The 21,864-nt window shown below is 44.0% G+C and overlaps 1 protein-coding gene across 2 annotated transcripts in view; it reads right to left on the bottom strand.

The window, feature by feature from the left end:
• The window catches only part of Gpd1l (glycerol-3-phosphate dehydrogenase 1 like), a 61,254-nt gene extending 40,115 nt beyond the window's left edge, over positions 1-21,139 (bottom strand). The window contains exons 1-2 of one of the 2 annotated variants that reach the window (XM_003479989.5): positions 20,801-20,963; positions 5,116-5,293 (exon numbers count right to left, since the gene is read on the bottom strand). In XM_003479989.5, the coding sequence (XP_003480037.2) occupies positions 5,116-5,293; positions 20,801-20,847 (225 nt within the window). In that variant the 5' untranslated portion in view covers positions 20,848-20,963. Of the gene's footprint in view, positions 1-5,115; positions 5,294-20,800 lie in introns of both variants that reach the window. The other variant, XM_063257093.1, reaches the window with a different exon arrangement.
• Between the last annotated feature and the right edge of the window lie 725 nt (positions 21,140-21,864).

The following is a 21,864-nucleotide window of genomic DNA, read 5'->3' as shown; positions in this document are numbered from 1 at the left end:
CGCTTGGAATCTGAAGCAGGAGGATCTCAACTTGAGTCCAGCCTGAGCAATTTAAGGGAGCAATTTTAGGGAGGCCTTGTCCCAAAATAAAGAATGGCTGCAGGCATAATTCAGTGTTAAGGCCCTGCGTTCAATCCCCAAAGGCACAATCAATCAATAAAAAAATAAAATAAAATAAAAAATTCTGTGTTTCAAGGGATATTATCAAGCAATTGACAAGACAACCCATAGGATAGGAGAAACTACTTATAAATTATACCTGAAAAGAAGCCTGAATATATAAAGACTTCTTAGAACTCAATAACAAAAAGGCAATCCAATTTCATAAACAGGCAAGGAATCTGAATACACATTTCTCCAAAGGTACAGAAATGGTCAATAAGCACATGAAAAGATGCACAATGTTGTTAGCCAAGAAGCAAATGAAACCTAAACCATTAATGGAACACCATGTCACTCCACTAAGATGGTGAGTATTAAAAAGGCAGACAATAACAAGTGCTGGTGAAGATATGGAGAAATTGGAATCCTCTCCCACTAGGATGGAAATGTAAAATGATGTAGCCACTTTGTCACTTGGTTGTTCCTCAAAAGGTCAAACTCAGAGTTTAAATTAGAGGATCCAGAAATCTCATCCCTAGGTTCATACTCAAAAGAATCAAAAACATACATTTTCACAAAATATCATTCACAAAGACTCGTAGCAGCATTGTCCACAATAGTGAAAAAGTTGAAACTACTCAAACAGCCACCCACTAATGGACAAACAAAATGTGACCCATTCACAGTGCTTGAGAGGATGCATGCCTTGGGAGCCTGACTTCCAAAACAACGAGGCTTAGTGGAAGGTGACTGTGTTATGGGGGCAGAGCCCTCAAAGGATTAATACTGGTATCATGGGAGTGGGTCACTTACTGTGAAAAGGGTTCCTATAAAGCAAGTATATTCCTACTTATTGTTAGAGTTTTATGAGGCAAGAGAAAAGTAAAAGTACAAAACAAACAGATTTATTGAGATGAGGACGTGGAAAGGAGCACACAACCCATGGCGGCTGTGCTGTCTCCTTCCACCGGAATATGGGGGGTATCAGACATATGCAACCTTTGAGCAGGGGTGGCACTTAGGGCGGGCATTGATGATGCACGAGGAGCTCATTGGAATTTTCTGTGCATGCAGACAGGAAGGGAAGTTGCAATTAAGGCTGAGGAAGAAACAGAAAGTGTTAAGCTCCCAATTTGGCCTTCTGCCACATTAGACCACTGCCTAAACATACAGTAATTTATTCTAGGGCAAAACTCTTTCACTTATCCCTTATTCTACTGCAGCATGAAGGCTCTCACCAAATCTTGTTGCTGTGTCCTGGAATAAATTTCTTGGTCAATTACACAATCTATAGTATTCTGTTATAGCAACAGAAAATAGAATAAAACACATGCAGATAGGAGAGTATTCAGCCATATTCTACAAAATGGACAAGAATGAAAACATGCTAAGTGAAAAAAGCCAGTCACAGAAGACCACATACTGTGGGATGTCACCTGCTATGGTTTACATTGGATGTGTGCCCTCACCTCCAAGCCTCAAGTGCTCATACATTGGGGTTTTCACAGGTGACTGGATCTAGGGTGTGTGCATGTACACTATGGGCGTGTGATAACTGGTTAGCCCAATGATTGGATTAGTGTAGTTCTGGGTATGGCTGAACGGATTTACTGAAGACAAAAGATCCACCTTGGGTGTGAGTGGCAACAATTAATAGACTTGTAGCCTGCAAAATAAAAGAGAAAGCAGAAAGAAGGCCGCTGCTTCCAGCCTGCGATACCATGGACTGTCCCTCCTCTGCTGCTCTCCTCTGCCATGCTACTCTACCCTAGAGCCAACCAACCACGGACTGAAATCTCTATAAACTGTGAGCTAAAATAAACCTTTTCTCCTTTAACTAGTGGTTGTCCAGTATTTTGTTCCAGCAATGAGAAATAACATGAAAGACACCATCTAACTATATACGAAACATCAAGAACAGGCCAATCATGCTAAAGTTATAACTCAATGGTACAGCACTTACCTAGCACACATGAGGCTATGGGTTCAGTACAAATGCCAGGAGGGGAAAAAAAGCAAATCTATACATCTGGGGAGCAAAAGAAAAAAATCAAAGATGACTACTAAAGAATAAAAGGGTTGTTTATGGGTAATAAAAATGTTTGAAAATTGACTGTGATGATGATTGTAACTATATGAACATACAAAAAAAAAGCACTGAATCAAATAGCCCATGGATTGCATCACAGTAAAATAGTTTTTTAAAAAGCTTGCAGAGCTTAGAAGACAAAGATGAGAGGCAATGGCAATAGTATTTCATAAAGGATGCTGTGATCATAAATCCTGTTATCACAGTGACGCTGATTAAAGCTAGAGCAAAAAGGCAGAAGAGCCTCTACTTGGATGAGCTCTAAACATAGGCTCATAATGGAAAGCTATAAAATAGGATCAACAATCTTTATCTTGCAATTACAGGAAATAACAAAGTGCTCCTTCCATGCAGGTCTAAGGGGAAATCACAAACTCAGACCAGCCCTGTTTGCAGTGCACAGTTGAAGACAGTGGTGAAGTCATAGTTACAGAAGATTCCTGTTGGGCAAGGCAGGTCACATGATGAGGGTGAACCCTGGGAATGGTCAGGTGGGCGTGAGTCTGGGAGCTCCAAGCAGAAGAGAATCATCATCTCAAGTCGGCACATTAACTGATGGACATCATAAATAGCAATGCTGTACTGACAGAAATGTATGTCTCTCCCCTTGAATACATGTGCATAAAAATAGTTAAAAGACAGCCTTTTAGGTGGTTAGTTGAGATTTGAGGTAGAAAACTGAATTCGTGTGGTCCTGGGAAACTAATCCTAGGACATATCCAGGTAGTTCCTAGAAGCACTATCCCTAATAGGAAAAAGTTCAGAGTCACACAAATGTCTACTCCAGAGAATAAATACAGGGTCCTGGGAGTGGCCTTCTCTTCCTTCTCTCCTCCCTCTGTCCACACCTAGGGACCTGGGGTGCCGGTGGGGTCAGGCTGTCAGTGGTGCTGATGGTCCTCAGTCCTCACTGTTGATTCACTGCACCAACATTGCAGACAGTACAGGTTTGAGCTTCACAGAACCGCTCAGCACAGTCACTTCCTCCAGCACTTGTCTGAGAGGCAAGTATAAGAAAAGTACCAGGCTAGGTACCGTGGGTACCTAGAAAGTTAGAAAGAACTAGAAAGTTAGGGCCACACACTTCGGGTGGGTAGAGGCAGACAGGCAGATGCACAGGGGACTGACAAAAAGGACATCACAAGGTATATGGTTTACAGAAGGGACGCAACAAGTCTGAAAAAAAGAAAAGCTCAGAAGAATTTCTACCCCAAGGATGGATCAGTAGTGACTCTAGATGTCATCTATTGTTGCCCCTTTTATTTCCATCAGACATTAAAGCAACTTCCAAATTCACAGTCCTCTTCCTCTCCCCACCGATTGCACCCTTAGGGTGCAACTATGGGCAAGTAAGTGTTGGCTCACCATCCTTCAGCGCAGCCAAAAGATTCAGCAGGACCAGGAATGAGCCCTTCAAAAAGCAAATCCCACTACTGGCCCCAGCTAAGCGACCTTGGGTAAGCTGACTGGCTTCTGTGAATCTTGGTTTCCGTCCCTTTTCAATCATAATCACTACAGTAGGAAAGCTAACACTTTCAACCTAAGAGGTGTTTGGCACTAACGAGTACCATTATCATTAACGATTAAATAAAAATTTTTAGGAAGCTAGGCCTTGGTATCTCCAACTTCCCCACATGTGTTGGTTGACAAACAAGTCTCCGAGCTCAACTTTTTGAGGAAACCAATGTCATCATCTTCCTCTTTCTGGATCCAGCACCCAACATTCTGCTTTGCATGCACGGGTTGTGCTCATGCTGCCTGGTAACGTACGCAGCAAAAGGTGTTTCATTAGCAAAGGTGCTAAGTTTCTCAGGTAACCCACAGGAACCAGGCGGCCACAGCTGTCTTATTTCCAAGTGGCCTACTACAAAAAGCCACCAAGAGGTGAAACTGGCAATGAAGTTCATAAATTCTACACAGACATGCAACAGGACATACACCCATTTCATTCCTCAGGCTCATTTCTTTCTTAATAGAAATTAATAGAACAAGGATAGGAAATAACTATTCATCTCTCCCTGACCTAATAAATTAAATTTTAAATTGTCTGTCATACATTTTCCCATTGTTCTCTATCTCTGTCAGTAATGGAGGCCTTGATCCTGATTTTAATTACAGACCAGTGCATTAACTGCCCCAGGGAGCTAACCAAAGTAGCATGCTGTTAGAAAAGGTATCTCAGGAGCTTCCTGGAGAACACACAACACAGCCAGAAGCTGTTAGTTCTAGCTCTGATGTGACCTGTACCTGGTATACCACGGAAGACATCTGTTAGGGATTGTACTGTGTATTCCCAAAACTCATGTGTTGATATTCTAATCCCCAGTATCTCAGAATGTGACTGTGTCTAAGGAGAGGATTCTGAGCCAGGAAGATGACAAGTTCAAATCCAGCCTGTCTTAAAAAATAAAAACAAAATTAAAAATAAATGGGCTGTGGACGTAGCTCAGTGTGAAGGCCCAGGGTTCAACCGTCAATATGAAAAAAAAGGAGAGGTAATTAACTCAAAATGATGTCAGCAGGGTAGGTTCTAACACAGTATGATTCCTAGGAAGAGGCTGCAATGTTACAGGATCAGAGGAAGACGAAGGGAAGACACTGGGAGAAAAGGCCATCTTCATGCCCAGGAGAAAGCTCAGAGGAAACTGGAGCTCAGACATTAAGCCTCTGGAATTGTTGAAGCCTACAGAATTATAAGAAAATAGATTTCTGTTCTCTAAACCATCCAGTCTGTGGCATTTTGTTTTGGCAGCCCTAGCAAACTAGTATGAACTCTGTTTTCAGAGTCAAGGAGACCAAAACCTGGTCATAGACAAGAACTGGGGAAAGAGGAAGTAGCTTCTCCATTCCCAGACTCCAGGCAATACTCAACTTAGCATAATCTGCAGAATGAAGCAAATGCATTATGCACCCCACAGTCTTACCACATTTTCTGGTAGCTTGTGTCCAGGGAGATATTTTACATTTTCATGGTCATTATTTATGATGTCTGTCAACTTTCGCCCATTGACTGTTTCTTCAAAGACCCACATCTTGACTGTGGAGGCAAACTTCTGCAGTTTCTTGACATTATTACCAATTATTTTTGCAACAGCTGAACCCCTACAAAAAAAACCACGGGACAGAAAAAAAATAATAAATTAACCTCACTTTGGCCGAAGGAAAAAGGCATTTGATCAAAATTCAAAAGATCTGCGTTTTGATTCTGATTTAAGCTCTCAGATGCTTCAGATGGGAAGTATGTCAAGCCCAAGCCACTTGCAATTTATTTCTCACCGGGAAATATGACCCCTCTGGAATCAGGAAATCCCCAGAATTTAGCATGATGCCAAAACACATCACCCCTTGAAGCCAAGAAGAATAAGCCTATCTTGAAAGTGTCATAGGCAGAAAAGAAATTGATGTAAGAGTGTAAAAATGGTACTAGCAGGGTTTGAAGCCTGCAAGGAAACTAGACTATATTTCAAATCCATCAGAAGATTAAAATGTAGCCACTATAAAATAAACTGCAGAAAGCTCAATGTGGAATCATAATGGCAGACAAGAACCTGAGTGGATTCCCGGAAGGTGCAAAGTCAGAGCCAAAGCTCAGGTCCTTATTATCCAAGGGGGCTTTCATCCACCTCTGGCTTCCTTTCATCTGCATCTGTATTCAGCTAACAAGTTCTGATAATAGGTGAGTCCTCCACAGTCCAAGGAGAAGCAAATGAAACCTAAATAAATTTTCAGAATTTTCAGATGCTTCCTGGCTGCAGGCAGAGGTGAGCTACTAAGCAGCTCTGTCTTGCAAAACCAAAAGCAATCTTCAGATAGGGTTGGGGCCACCTGATCCCAGCTGAGCCAATCAGCTTTCATCTTGGAACCCTGACCTGAGAAATCATTTGTTTCTTTAAAAAACCTTCCTGTTTAGAGTGAATGAAAGGAAAAAAAAAAAAACCTTCCTGGTGGTTGGGTGTGGTGGTGCACACTTTACAATCCCAGCTCTCTGGGAGGCTGAGGTGGGATAATTTCAAATCTGGGCTCAATCTGGGCGATTTAAGACTATTAACTGGGACAGCAAAATGCAACTTTACTTTTCTTCTTTTTCCCCTTTAGAGACAAACAGTCTCCTCCAGCATGACCACCAATCCCTCCTCTCAGCCTAGATGACATGCAGGTGCTGGACATAGGAGGTTGGGGTTTAAGAGATGAAACCAGTTTGGGCTAGTTTGACTGTATTCCCTCCTGCTTTAAGCACTGAGCTTGCCTATTATTGCCTGTATTCCTTTCCCCCATATTCCTTGCTCTAAAGACCTTAGACACAGCAGGACCCAGGGAGATGGTGATTTGAGGCAAATGAGGACCCCCATCTTCTCAGAGCCAGCTCTGAATAAATCCTTATGCCGAAATCCTTTCACCAAAATAAATGGCTTTCTTGACTTAATCAATGGCAACCAAACAAACCCGAGCATATGAATTTAAGTGGGCAGTAACAAGACCCTGTTCCAAACTTAAAAATTAAAAAAGGGGTTGGGAGTGTAGCTCAGTGTGAAGACCCTGGGTTCAATCCCCAATACTGTAAAAACAAACTAACGAACGAACAAACCTTCCTCTTATGAGAAGCACACAAAGAAACATACCTTACAAACTCCAGTTAGGTCATTTGCTGTAAGTATTTTCTAACAATTATTCTCAAGACAGTATGGGATGGGGAAGTGTTAATAGAGAAGAAACTGATACGGAATACGTTAAAGTAAGTATTCTTACTCCCCAGTGAATCTGTTACTCTAATCCAATGCTAATTCATCCTAGCATTTCAATCCTTGTGCTTTAATAGCCACAAAAATCTGAATAATTCTGAACATAGATTAAAATTATATTCTCTTTCCTAAGACAGACCAGAAAACCTAAAGCAGTAGTTCTCAACTTTGGCTTCATATTAATATTACCTGGGAAAGTGAAAAATCTAGTGTCCCAGGCCACATTCCCGACCAATGACCCTGGCACCTCCAGGATATGGTTTTAAAGCTCCCCAGGGACTCAGTGTACAACCAGGCCCGAGAACTGCTGCTCTGCACAGTGATCTAATCAGGGCCTTCCGCCTCACAGAAGAGCAGCTGTAAACGTCAAGCTGGGACATCTGAACCGATTCTGTGCCAGCAGGACACCTATGAAATAAATACCCACAATTCCAATTTCCTTTTGGGGCTCTGTGAACAGAGTCCAGGAATCTCCCCACTATTACTATCACCTTTATTCTAATCTTAGAAACCACTGCTCAGTGCTCAGAGTGAGGTAACAAACCAGCATGTCCTGTTCCCTGGCACCAAGTACATATTGTACACAGGTCAAAGCGAACAAGACTGACCATGAGGGACCGAGCATCAGTTGATGAGTGATATACGACACTATGACTGCGAGTCTAGTAACCAAGTGAGAAAACAAGTCAGACCTAAAAGACTCTCTCCCCATTATCTGGCTAGAATATACTTGCTTTGCCCTTTATAGCTAGCTGCCTGTTATTGTCTAGATGTCCCCCAAAGTCTCATCACTCATGGGGGCACAGTCTTTTTCAGAGGTAGCTGAATCTCGAGTTTGTGATTGATTCCATGGTTCAAAGCTAGAATTAAGGGAGCTGGGATTAACAGTGGGTGACTGCTAGATCAGTCCACTGCCTGGACTGGCACCGCCCTAATCCCAGCTGTCTGGATATGATCAAAGGGACAAAGAAAGGTTTGTTTCCCTCCTCCTTGCTTGCTGCTTTTGCTGTCTGCAGCTCTTAAGAATAAGGGATCAAAGTGCGGGAAGGCAGATGAGGTAGGATATAAGAAATATAGGTTGTCGAAAGGAGGCAAGGAGTGTAATTTATAAATTGTACATTTAAGACTACAATGCCCTAAACTGATTTATGCTCCTTTTTCTCAGGACCATCACAGCTAAACTCCCTTAAAGCTACTGTAAGACTATCAATTAGTTGGTAAGGTAAAGGGCAGAAACCTGACTTTAACAGAAACTGAATCAAAGGTTTCAATGAATGTTTGGGGTAAGATATCTTAGACCATCTGTCTTAAAGAAAAATATAATAGATTGGGCCCATCCCTTTCTCCTGTAAAATGATTCATTATCTTTTTACCAGTAGGTAGGCCATCATTTTTCTCTTGTAAACAAAGTCAACTTTCTATAGGTTCACAAATTCCACAGTTTCCTCCACCAAAAACACATAGATATTGCTAGCTCTAGACTGTCATGTACGGCTCTCTTGAGAGCCTGCATTCTCTTTGGGTATGGACTACTGCGGTGCTGCCTAATAATCCCAATATGCCTCTTTAAAAAAAAAAAAAAAAAAAAGCTTACCACTCCCTTGCAGAGATAAAACAAGGAGAAAAACATTCACAGTCCTGAGTGTGGGATATGATGATGGAAAATGGAAGGATGTGTGGTTAGAAGGGTAAATTGGTGAACCTTAAACACAAAGGAACCAACTGCAACCCAAGTTGGTCCTTGAGTGTCTCCTGAGCCTCTCTTGAGGGAATGACAGACACAGCCCATTGTCAGGGCTGGGTCAGGGCTGGGATGAGCACTGCAACAGAGTTCCCACACAATAGTGTGAGGCACACATGTGCATCTCCAGGCAAGCCAGAACCACCCTGGTGGTCTGGTGACTCCTGAAATATGAAATGCTTGAAAATTACAGCAGCTGAGTTGGGACAGGGTAGGCTATTTTGCATCAACAGCTGACACATGAGCAAATAGGATTCCCTGCAGGTAACTAGAGGTCACTCTACAGTCATCTGGACCCACTGCTGGATTCATCATGCAAGGATTTGAGATGGGGATGGTGGCAAGATTGGGGGAAAGATGATGTAGTCAAGCATGGACCTTTCCATCCCTGAGTCAAGGGCACGAGGTGCTATTTCTACACTTAGCCCAAGTCATCCATCTACAAAATGACAGGAGAGTCAGATGGCCCTGAAGATCCCTTCCAGGTGTTTGGTTAAAACCAGTGTTTTCCCAAAGTACGAACAGATTCCTCCAAAGCTGAGTGCTACCTGAACACAGCCCCAAGTGACACTGACTCTCTTGGGACCTCTTCACTCTCACAGTCCTGAGAGCGTACAGCATGTTTCCGTGAGTGTGAGATGTGTCACCATCTCCCCAGCGTGTGCTAACTTCCCTTCTTCACATTGTGTGAAGAGGCCTCCTCGGTCTCTGAGCCTGGGCAGGTAGGAGTATCTAGCAAGGGTTTTATCACACTGCTGTTTTAATGCTACAGGTCTTGTTATTACCCTCTACTTACAGAATTGACTGCAGCAATCTGAAATTTTGTTTTAAAGTAACTTTAAAGTAAACTTTGAAGAAAATATAGTGAGCAAGTAACTCCTAGTGTGAAGCACAGAGCCAAGTCTGTATGAAAGGGGTCACTCTATCACTCTGAACGACCACCTCTCAAGTCTGGTCCAAACCCAATAGAACACATTTCAGTGGCCCACAGTCTCTTCGGGATGCAGAACCCTTCAAGGTCAGAAAGGGCTCTCCAGTCCTCTCTCCCTTTACTAGGGAAGAGAAGCAGCAAGAGCTCAGTCAAATTCTCCACATTCCATGCACCCTTCTCTCCCATGGTTCCATGGGGCAGGAGAAAAAAGTGGCCAATTTTGGTTTAAATAACATCTACTATTTCTCTTATAAATGCGATATATGGAAATAGAAGCAAGAATTATGAATAATCTCACCACGCAGGCAGAACCACTGTGAACATTTTGTCTAACACTTCGCAGTTAAAGGGCTTTTAAAGTACAATCAAATGCCAAAGAATTAGATGCAAATGTAAAATGAAATATTTTAAAAATAGATTCAACTTGGTGAATGTTCATTTGATCTTTGGATAGAAAGCTTTCTAAGTTTAAAATCAAAAGAAGAAACTACAGAGAAAAAAAGATCAGTGTCAACAACCTCATTTGAAAAGCAGACAGATGAAAAAGGCTTTCCCTCTACTACAGAAGAAAATGCTTACCATAGCGTGATACATTTCACAAAAGGCAAGATGCAGAGTGGTACAAGCCATGAGATCATTTGCAGTTAACAAACGCACAACCTCACAGTCATTAAGGACAGCTACTATCTTCACCCTAAGTGCTGCTGAGAATGTGAAGAAACTGAACTCCTTAGGCACTGCTAATAGGGACTAGAAGGTGCAGCTTCCGTGGAAAACAGTATGATGGTTTCTCAGGTAATTAAAAATAGGGCTGGGAGTTAGCTCAGTGGTGTAAGTGGCTGCCTGGCAAGCGTGAGGTCATGAGTTCAATCTCTGGTACCAATAACAATAATAATAATAGAATTATAATAGAATATAATTAACAGAATTATAATTAATAGAGTAATAATAGAATTACCATATGTGGAACCAGCTCAAGCTAGGGATCAATCCCACATGCAGGCCTGGATGGAGCAAGGCTGGTCTCAAAAACAAAGAGCAACTGAGGCCAGTGACATGAACAAGCTGCTCCATTCCAGAGAACACGAGGTTCTTAGGTTGCCACACATGCAGACTGCTAGGCATCGGGGTGTCACATGACATTAATTTGCTAAATGTATAAATAAAAGCACTGTGTTGGTTGAGCAGTTCCTTTCCTCCCATTTAGGGAGAGGGCTCCACCTGACCTCAGCTCTTTGTATATTGTTTCTTATCTTTATTTCTCCAACCTCTTGCCATCACTCTCCCAGGAATTTCGAGAGCTGTGCTGGATGTGGCAACCATACAATCCAGCAATCCCACTTCTGGGTGAATGCCAAAAAGAACTGAAAGCAGGGACTCAAACTGGAACTTGATGCTCACATTCATAAACAGCATTATTCACGACAGCCAAAAGTATTAGCAATCAAAGTGTCTATCATAGATAAATAGACAAAACACGGTACATACATTATTCAGTCTTAAAAAGGGAACTCTGACACATGCTACAATATGTACAAACCTTTTGAAAACATGCTATGTGGAATATGCCAGATACATTGGACAAGTAATGAGTCCATGTACATGACACTTACTTTAAGTCACAGAGACAGAAAATAGAAAGGTGGCTGAGGGGGCAGCATTGGAATGAGGAACTGTTGTTTAATGAACATTCAGTTTCAGTTTTGCAAAATGAAGTAGGTCCTAGAGATAGATTTTGTGGCAGTATCACTGTACTTAACGCTACTAAATTACACATTTTTAAATGGTTAATATGGAAAATTGCATATTATGTGTATTTTACCATAATTTAAAAAGCAAAAAATCCTAGCTACTTAACAGGCTGAAGTAGGAAGATCAAAAGTTCAAGGCCAGTAGGGCAACGTAGTGAGACCCTGTTTCATAAATGAAAAGAGCTGAGGATGTGACTCAGTGGCAGAGAATGCTTAGCATGAGTGAGGACCTGGCCTCAATCCCCAGTACCACAGAAAAGAAAAAAAGCTTGGAGAAGTGTTGCATAAATATATCACTCTCTTGCTGGTAGGATCACAAGTGACAGTATTATAATATTCTTTATACTTTTCTTTGTTTCCCAAAATAGACATGTATCATTGACATTTGCTATCCTTTTGATTATAAATCATTCTCATCTTTATAGATATGTCAGCAGATTCCAAAACCAAAGGTGATAAGTTTCAGCAGTTCGGAAGGCCTGTTAGCAAATCAGCAAATGCAAACCACAGGTGGCAACTGAAATCCAGATTCTCCTCCTTCACCTTCACGTTAGCCAAAATCTAGTTCCAGGCTTCTGCAGTCACCAAGAGGGAGGTGCGGTGGGTGGCCTAGCCCTCTGTCTACCTGTTCCAAAGCATCTCTCTGTCCCCTGGTCAGCCATGTTACCCACTCTGCACATAATGAGGAAAATGCTTACCTGAGTGAATGCTCAGTGATAAATTCATACAGAATCAAAGGCATATGTAGGAGGAAACACTTGACCCTAACCGTTCCCTGAGCTGCTCACAAGTGCAACCCACTGAGTCACAGAGAATGCTAGGTCGTGGTCTCGTGAACCACCTTCAGGGACAACTACTCTTAAGCAGGGCTAGCAAAAACCATCGTGTCTCCAGTGCTCTGAATAAGCATATTCCACACTGTAGCCCCAGCTCTGTGAATAAACACACCCTGCAGGCCCACCCATTTATTAATGGAAAGGAAGCATGCAGTACAAATTCTAACAGCCACCTGGTACCTGCTTTGTTAACACAGTCACTGAAAGACTATGTGTCCCTGCCCTGTGGGAATCACTGGAAACTGTTTCCAAACATATACCAGACTCTCACAGGGACAAAATCTCAGCATTCAAATCTGAATATTTCAGGTAAGGGATACAGCTCAGGGGCACAGTACCTGCCTGGCAAGCTTGAGGTCGTGAGTTCAATTCCTGGCACAAAAACAAACAAATCTGAGCCTTATCCCAGGAGTGCTGGGTAATCTGGAGCAAACAAACCTCTTTCTGTGCATATTTCTAACCCCTCTCCAGTTAGAATGCTACCCTGCACTTTCCTAATATGTATTGATTGATTACAAAATAGAAACTAAAATAACAAATCAAAACTAATTCACTGCTCCTGTGTTACACAGACTTATTTGCAGATAGATCAGTATAAAGTTATTCACTGCAAAGCTATTAACAGTTATTAATAACATCAAAATAATGAAACACCCAAATGTCTATCAAGAGGTGACCAATAGCTGGGCACAGTGGTTCATGCCTGTAATCCCATTTATTTAGGAAGCTGAGGCAGGAGGATCACAACTTTGAGGCCAGCCTGGGCAACTTCACAAGACCCTGTCTCAAAATAAAGAACTGTGGATGTAGCTGGGTAACAGAGTGCTTACCTAGCATGTGTGAAGTCCATGTACCACCACCACAAAAAGAAAAGAAAAGAAAAGAAAAGAAAAGAAAAGAAAAAGTAAGTCCCACTAGCTACATTACAAGTGAGTGCAGCTGGGTATGGTGCTACACACCTGTAATTCCTGCATTCAGGAGGCTAAAGCAGGAGGAGAACTGGCAATTCAAGGCTACCTCAGGCTACCTAGTGACAGACACATAAACCAAGTGGGTGTAGGAAAGCAGAGAAGTTCCAACCACTCTACCACTTAGCATCTATGTAACGTGGAGCACATGTCATGACCTCTGTGTCAGGCTCCTTAGCTACAAAACAAGGAGGGGAACCACACCTCAAGGCTGTGAGATTTCACTGAGCTAATATACCAAGTGCTCAGACTGCCTGGTCAATGGGAACAGCTCAACAGTGTCAGTCCTTATCGATGAATCTGACATCTGTACACCTGTGGGTCAAACTAGCCAGGAGCTGGCTTGCAGCAAGGAGGGCCTCACAGAGGAGTTCACTTTGGTAGAAGCAATTCAGTCCAAATAGTACATATTGAGTATTAACAGAAGTAAGCCAGTCCTAACTAATTTAGCATAGATGCTACCAATCCCTTCTCTAGCTTGCAGTCATGACAGAGCCCAGCACCCTTTACTGCCACAGCTACTCTCATCTCTGAATCCTTCTCTACAGGACCATCACTGAACAACCACATCAAACAGATCAACCAGAGCCAGGAACTGAGGCAAAATCCATTTGCTATCACCACTGGTCTTGGTTCTGAAGATCAGAACCACATTACCCAAACTCACTAGAGTTCATTGTAAGTAGCCTAGTATAAGATTTATTGTTTAAAACAATATTCTCTGGGGATAGCTCTTAACAATGAGACTGGAGTGGGGGCAAGCCTTCTTTTCAGGCTCACCTGATTAGAATGTGCTAATGCAAATTTATCCATCATAATTCCTGTATTTGTATTCTAACATTTTATAGTTTGCAAACTATCTGCACATGCAGAAACTCAACAGATAATACACATGGTGAGAATCAAGAAGTTCAATCTACACAAGGCACTTTCTATCACCAGGTGGACCCACTTAAGAAACCGAGGTTACAAAAGTTTGCAGGGAAAAGGGAATCAGATGCCTGCAGATATTGTCAGGATGGGGTAACTACAAGAATTACACATCTCACCCTGAGGATATTTTTTGTACAGATAGCCAGTGTTCCAGTCATTAGGTCAGAATTCTCCTTCTCTACAGATAAAGAAACACAAATTCTAGATCTTTGGTCCTTTATTGCTCACGACTCTTGCAGACTGCTTCCTTCTTGCAGCTCTGGGAAGCCCAGGCAGAAACAATCAATAAGAATGTGGTTCTCTTAGAACATACATGTGTCCTGGGGAAGCATCCTGCTGTACTGTGGAGAATGAGAAACTGTCTAAGACAGTGTTTCTCAGACTGGGTTATACAGGTGGAATAAATGAAAGAGGCAAAATGAAAATATCAGCATTCAGCACCCCAACAAGGTCTGCTGCTGGGAAACATTTGTTTCCAGTTATGTATGAAGTATGCAGGGCCACGATTAAATTGTATTGTATGTCAGTTGTAAATTAAAAAAAAAAAAAAAAAGCTTAAAGGCACTAATTTAGGAGACCCTGGATTTCCTGAATTCCCTGACTGGAAAAGCACTGGTAGAAGCTTGAAAGGGGCTAAGCTCATTAAGGTTTTTCTTCTCTTTTTCTTGTTGGAACCCAACCACGACGTAGGAAAGCAGCCACAGCCTGCTGAAAGTAAGATGTGTGGCTGATCATCCAGCGCCAGTCACGTGGAGGTGGCCATCCAGGACCAAGGGTCACAGCTAGCCCTCAGCTGGCCCCAGCCATGAGTGAGCCCAGCACATACCCGCACATGACCTGCTCAGATAGGTTACTCAGCCCACACCGTGGGCATCCAAATCCCAGGCTCATTAATGACTGCTGTTGGGCCACAAAGTTTGGAGAAGGATTGTCAAACAGCAACAGACATTTGATACAATTTCCCACACCCAGTTTGGAAGGAACTGAGCCAGAAGACTCCCCATTAGTTCTTGATGTCACCAAGGGAACAGTGACAAGGTGGCTTGACCGGTGAGAAAACAAAGCCCTCTTGTATCCCGAGTCTTGTGGGATACCTAGCCCAGCACACGTAAGAATTTAATGGACTTGTAACTTTGCTACCCAAGGGGACTTAGGAGGGTCACCCCACCCAGGAGTTGCTGAAGTTAATAGGTAAAAGCTGAGGGTTAACTCAAAAATAAGATTTGTATAACAGTTATGCCTCTTTCTGTTTATGGATGCAGGATAAATTGTCCTAAAGGAAAATGTCTGTGCTTCGGAGTAATTTGGCAAAGGCTTTTTATTAGGTGCATGTGGTGCATTTGCCTTTCTAAAAATCATTTTGATGTCTACTTCACTCATAAACCATTTATTGTTGATAAACAACACGCAAAAACTCGTTTTATGTCAGGTGTGGTGGCACAGGACTGTGTCCCCCAGCAACTCTAATGGCCTACTCAAAAGGATCATTAAATTTGAGGCCAGTTTGGCAATCTACCAAGACCCTGTGTCAAAAAATAAAAAGGACTGAGGATGTAGCTTAGTAGTAGAGTGTTTGCCTAGTATGCATGAGGGTCTAATCTCCATTACCACACAAAAAACAAAATTCTAAATTAACTTGCTAGGTTAAATTAAAGAACATCAATCGCTATAAGAAAACAAAGAAGCATGGTGTGGTGGTGAATGCCTATAATCCCAGCATTTAGGAGGCTGAGGCAGGAGAACCAACCAAAAATTCAAGTCCAGCCTGGGCTACATAGGGAATTCAAGGCCAGCTAGAACTGCATAGCAAGACCCTGTCTCCAAAAGGAAAGGAGGGGTGTTAAACTAAGCCATATATGCATGCCTATAATCCCAGCAGTCAGAAAGCTGCGACAAGACAATCATCATAAATTCCAGGCTGGCCTATGCTACACAGGGAGACACTATTTCAAAGAAAAACCCTGAAAATAAATACATAAATAGAAAACTATCATCACCTACCATGTTTCCAGGATAAACAGTAACTGTTTTGGAGGGAAACTCCACAACTATTTTTAAGACTTCATTCAATTTCAATCCCCATAAATACAGTATTAGATTGAGATTTTGTTGGTATAGTACTCAACATTTTTATGTAAATGAAATTTGTCCTCAAATAAAAATATAAATGAGAGGCACAGCACCTACTTGGCAAGCACAAGGTTCTGAGTTTGACTGTCAGTACCAAAAAGGAAATATAAATGATAATAATTTATAGAAACACAGGCTTTGGAGTAAGAAGGACTTGGGTTTTGAACCTTACCTTATTTACTCTTGAACCTAAGCAAATATAACCCCAAGTTTGCCATCTCAAATAGGAGTAATAATCATATCACACAGACTTACAACGAGGCTTACATAAAATAATGTGCATACCTGCCACACAAAAGATAATCTGTGAGCTGGTAATTGTCATTATCATTAGGATTAATATTCCTGGTAGACAAAAGAGGAAGTGGAAAGAACAGTGAAGAAGGAGGCTGGGGTTCAGAAAACTGCAAGTCCTGACTATTCCTAGAATGCTCCTCATGGCTTTTACACTGAACAGGTAGGGAAGTGATGGCCACAGAGAACTAACAGTACTTTCTGCTTCTAATCACACAAATATGCCCAGCCCAGCCCAGGAGGGAACTCTGGGCCTTCTCCTCACTCAGCTCTTTCCATGCTCTCCCCTAGCACCAAAGTAGAGGAGTGTCAGGGCCACCTGCCGGCAGGGAAGGATTTCTTTCTTCCACAGAGGAGCTAAATTAGAGTCTCTCAGACTGTTCAGCAAGAAGCAACACACATGGGTGCCAGCAGCAAGCAAAGTGTGCATCCCTACAAGGTGGGCCAAGGTGCTCCTGACCCTCAGGTTAGGGAAAAAGTCAGGCTGCAGGGGTGATTTGAAAATGAAGGCCAGAGACAGCAACTCCCGGAAAACTGCAACTGCCGGCCACTTTTCTCACTGTTTTCTCTTCTCACCACACCTCTCCTCCTGGCTAAACTCCAGCCTGGTCCATTTTGTGACTTCATGATGGCTCTGTCACAGATACTGAAACTGAGTGCTAACACTACGTACTCTTCCCAGATCATCTCCTGTATCCCTAACAATAATCCTGCGCAGGCAGTACTGATATTATGAGCATCAAGTCACAGAGAGAAGCTGTTTGCCCCAGGCCTCAGTGCTGCTATGCTGGGGAAAGGACAAAACCCAGGCTGCTGGGTTCCCTAGCCTACTACTGCCCAACCCTGCCACCAAAGGAGGCCTGTTACGTAGTTTTGGACATACCCTCCCAGCACAGGTCCTGAGAGTTAAGTTCTAGAACTGTATTTGCACTGTTTCTGGGTAGCTTCTCACGGCACTGGTGAAGAAATTTTGACACATCTTTGGAGAAACTCTCCAAGCTTTCAGTGTTTTTTTTTTTTTGTTTTGTTTTGTTTTTTTCCCCCAACTTACCTGCCATCAAGTCTGGCAGGTTATGCAGTCCCTCCAGACCCCTGCAGTGGGCAGCATAGCAGGGCTCAGCTGCCTCCTTTCTCTGACCTGTCCAGAGCAAAAGGTTTGCCAAAGGACAGAACAAGGCACATTACACAAGCCAGGACCTTTCTGGTTCCCTAGGCAAGCCAGCTGGATTCGCTGCCACAGATGACAAGAGACAGGGGAGAGTACTCCGTGTCCAGAGCCTGTAAGTAACATTTTTATTTACGGATGCACTGGAAGCTACTTCAGAGCCCAAATGTAAACACTGCTTATGCAACTTTACATTCCTGAGATGAGGACCAGTTCCGGAAGTGTGGGTCTAGCTTCTGGTGATCTGTCTTAAAATTTGCAAAAGGCTCAAGGCCTTTAGACAAAAATCTGTCCCACCCTCAAGGAATTCAATTCAGCAAGTGCAGTCCCAGTGATAACTGAGGCAAGTAGTCTTGACAACAGTTTAAGAAGTCTTACTTATAATATAATGTCGAACTTTGTGATGGTTATTCCACTCCTCCTTGTATTTCTTTTGCTCTTCCATTGACCTGACACCTTCAGGTGGGCAGCCTCAGGTCAGGGCCTATGTTGGGACGCTTGTATGTCTGCAGAGATCGTTTACCTAGGATGACCACTCAAATGTCTACTAAGCCACAGCTGAGCGCTCCATGTTGTTTTACATTCCTACATTCCTGAATCTCCCTGAGGAGGATGTGATCCTCTCTCTAGGATTCGGGGTAGTTCTGGACCCAAGTTAGCCATAGAAAAGCCAACAACAGTTTCCATCAGATCTGGTAATTAACAGAACCAGGCAGCCAGCCCAAACCATCAGCACATTTCTCAACTGCTCTGCTTCAGTGTCACTGGCCCAGTTCCACTCCATTTGCTGTGGCTGGAGTGGGCCAAGAAAACAAAGAAATCCATCAAAATGAAGCAGCCTTGGGCAGGCAGCCAAATCTCAGTGGGTGGTGCTGAGGTTTGTTTCACTACTCTACTGCTGAGGCCCGTATTACCATAGCAAGCTACTTTTACCTGCTGTGGAATTCCACAGGAGAGGAAACATTTAAAAGAACATGTTCTAAATGAGCCCTTTTCCAGTAGCACAGCCAACAGCTCAGCTAACATCTCACTAAAGTGACCCCGAGATCAAAACTGTCAAAGTCAAGCTGGAAGTTAAATGAAACTCTGCAATGAACACATACTAACTTCATTAAATGTTGTGTAGAACATCCTGTTGTTGGTCAAAAAAATTAGCATACAAAAAAAGCACGTAATACCCTTGTTATTTTCAGGGTAGACAGAAACACAAATCTCTGTCAGCATGCACTTGGCGACCAATGAATCCCCTCCGGAGAGGACTCAACAGACTGATAAAACTGGTTTTTTCAGAGGAGGCAGCTAAGGAGACAAATTTGAATGGAGGATGTTCCACTATGTTTTGGGGGCATCATTTGGTTTTTAAAGACATCAATGCTTGCCAGGCATGGTAGCACACACCCAGAATTCTAGGAGGCAGAGGCAGGAGGATAGCAAGTTTGAGCCCAGTCTAGACAACTTAGTGAGACCCTGTCTCAAAAATTTTTAAAAAATAAAAAGGACTGCCTCGATATGAAGGCCCTGGATTCATTCTCCAAAAATCAAATAAACATGAACAAAAATCTTGAATTCTGAGGAGTACAGCTCAGTGACAGGGTGCTGGGTTCAACCCATAGTACACACACCTATATGAGCACACACGCATGCACATACACACATACACACACACACTCAATGCATGTGTCATGTAATCAAATACAATTAAAGTTTTAAAAATTAGTTTGAAGGCTTGGGGTGTGGCTCAATGAAAGGCTCAAACCCCAGTTCCCCTGCCAAATTAGTTTTCAGACATTCATTAACATTGCTTAGCATATGCCAGGCACTAGAGTAAGATGCCAGTCTCAGGAATTGGCTGGGGAGGCATAAAAACAGATAATTAGGTAAACCATTCCAATACAATAATCAACGTCAACAGTAAGGGTCCAGGGAGATGCTAGTGGTCTTGCTTGGATGGAAAGTGGAGAACCACGTACTTCCTCCAAGAAGTACTTTGTGGGCCAAATACCTAAGACTATTTCCTGCAGAACTCCTAGCAACCTGAACTCTGATGAGAGTCAAACCGCAGGAAAAAGAAAACAACAAAACCCCAAGTAGGGGCTGGGGATTTAGCTCAGCGGCATAAGCACCTGCCTTGCAAACAGGCAGTCGTGAGTTCGATCCCTGGTACCGATAAAAACGAAAAAGACAAAAAAAAAAAAAAAAAAACCCAAGTAAACAGATGCACTGAAAGGGAAAGAACACCATTCCTCTTAACTGTTCTATCCCTCTCCCTAGGATGTGGCAAAAGGGCTCAATAACGGAAGAAAGCTTGAAAATGTCAAAGCTATTCTCTGCCTCCATTCCTCCCCACGCTCCTCTACATTCACCCAAACACACCACGAATCCCCCACGGACGCTGATAAAGGGTACTAAGAGAGCTGACATTTATAAAGTGCTGGGAAGAGCACGTGGCAAACTGCTTTATAAATGTTAAAGTCAAATAAAGCCCAGTGGAGACGAAAAGCTTTGCAAACATCTCCCTAGGGAATGCTCAGCGTCCCTGACAGCAAGGCCTGATGGAACTTGGATTTTCATCCTGATATAACGTTACTATGATATAAAGACACTAGACATATCAAAAGCGGAGGTAAGACCCGCACCATGAAGGGCAGCGCCTACTTCGCCCCAGATCCAGGTAGTAAGAACCCATTTAGCCCTCCGTGCCTCGATTTCCCCAACACCAAAACTACAGTAAGAAGCTCTCGCCTCCTTCAATCCCTCCACCCCAGAGATCGAAGTGATTGGCCGTGGAAAACGCAGAACGCCCTCAGTATGCTCAGTATTGGGAGCAAAACACCTGGACTTGGCGAGCAGGTGGCCTCCGTGCGCTCGCTGCGCAGACAGGTGCCCGCGGATGCGCGGTGTCCCCTTTCCACGCCGCCCACCGCGGGCATGCGGCCCCAGTGCCTCCGGGATCAGAGCCTCCTGGCGGCCTCTCCAGGTGTGCGGTGCCCTGCCCGTCCTGCCACCCTGCGTGAGGTGCCGGGTGTCCCGTGCCCACTGCGCGGCGGGGTCGCGCAACACTCGGCCGCGGGGGAAAGAGGCTTCCTGGAGGCGGAGCCCGCGCCGCCCGCCCGCCGCTCACCAGTTCCCGGAGCCCACGATGCACACTTTCAGAGGCGCCACTGCCATGGCCAGGCCGAAATGCAACAGCCCAGACCTTGCCTTCCCGGCCCGCTACCGGCCTCCGCCTGCTCAGCCTAGCTTGCAGCAACCCACCCCGCCCGCCTGCGCCTCCGCCTCCGCCAATAGCCACCGCCTCTCCCGCCCGGGCGCCGGAGGCCACGGCTGACAGCCCCGGAGGACCCGCCCCGCCACTCCCAAGAACCACTGCGCACGCCTGGCCCTGGCTGGCCTGCCAGGTCGGCTCCCGTGCTGCCCCACCCCTGCCCGAGGCGTGTCGGGACATGTAGTCCCGAATGCCCGGCCGAGGCGCGTCCGGGACACAGCTCCAACCCAGTCTAGTTCAGGCTGCGGTCGAGGCTGGGATCCAGGCTGCTGGGTTTCGGGACCGAGCAGGCAAAATCCAGCCCGCGGTGGTGCCCCCTATTGTCCCTTTTCCCTATCCGGGAAGCGCTGCCACTGCAGTTTCGAGCGCAGAGAAGCTATGAGGTTGACGCTAAAGTCAGCCAGGCTTGGAGCCCACCCCTGCCTTTAGGGTCTGGTTCACAGCTACAGACAAGACGCACCTGGCACCCCTGAACTTCTTGGTGAACTTCGATTCTGAGGCCCTGGGGTTTCGGCTGGACTGTACCCCTCTTCCACATGGGAACCTTTTCTCCCTGGAGTAAGGATAGAAACCTAGACGTGGGGTGGGGGTGGGAGTGGGGGTCAGGCTTCACCTACCTACAAAGCAGGGCATTTCTCGTCGGTGTCCTTGCCAGGACCTGTCCCTGTCTGTGACTGGCATGTGTTTGGACCAGACACCCTTAACTCTTTGCTGACAAAAGAACATAGTCATTCTGTGTGTCAGTCTCCACAGGCACTGTGTTGAACACCGTAAGGACAAAGTAGTTTCAATCAGTGATTTGATTCCCTGGAGTCTTAACAATCCCCACGCCTGGACACCACCCCAGACTAATTACATCGGAATGGGATGCAAGCATCAGAATCAAAAGATGATTACAAAAAGCAACCAGATTGAGAATC

Source organism: Cavia porcellus, unplaced genomic scaffold (assembly GCF_034190915.1).
Source record: "Cavia porcellus strain 051 isolate PalLab524CR breed Dunkin Hartley unplaced genomic scaffold, mCavPor4.1 scaffold_10, whole genome shotgun sequence".
In the NCBI taxonomy this organism is placed as follows: Eukaryota; Metazoa; Chordata; class Mammalia; order Rodentia; family Caviidae; genus Cavia; species Cavia porcellus.
Note: the sequence above shows the minus strand (reverse complement) of the source record. Positions and strands in the feature narration are given on the sequence as shown.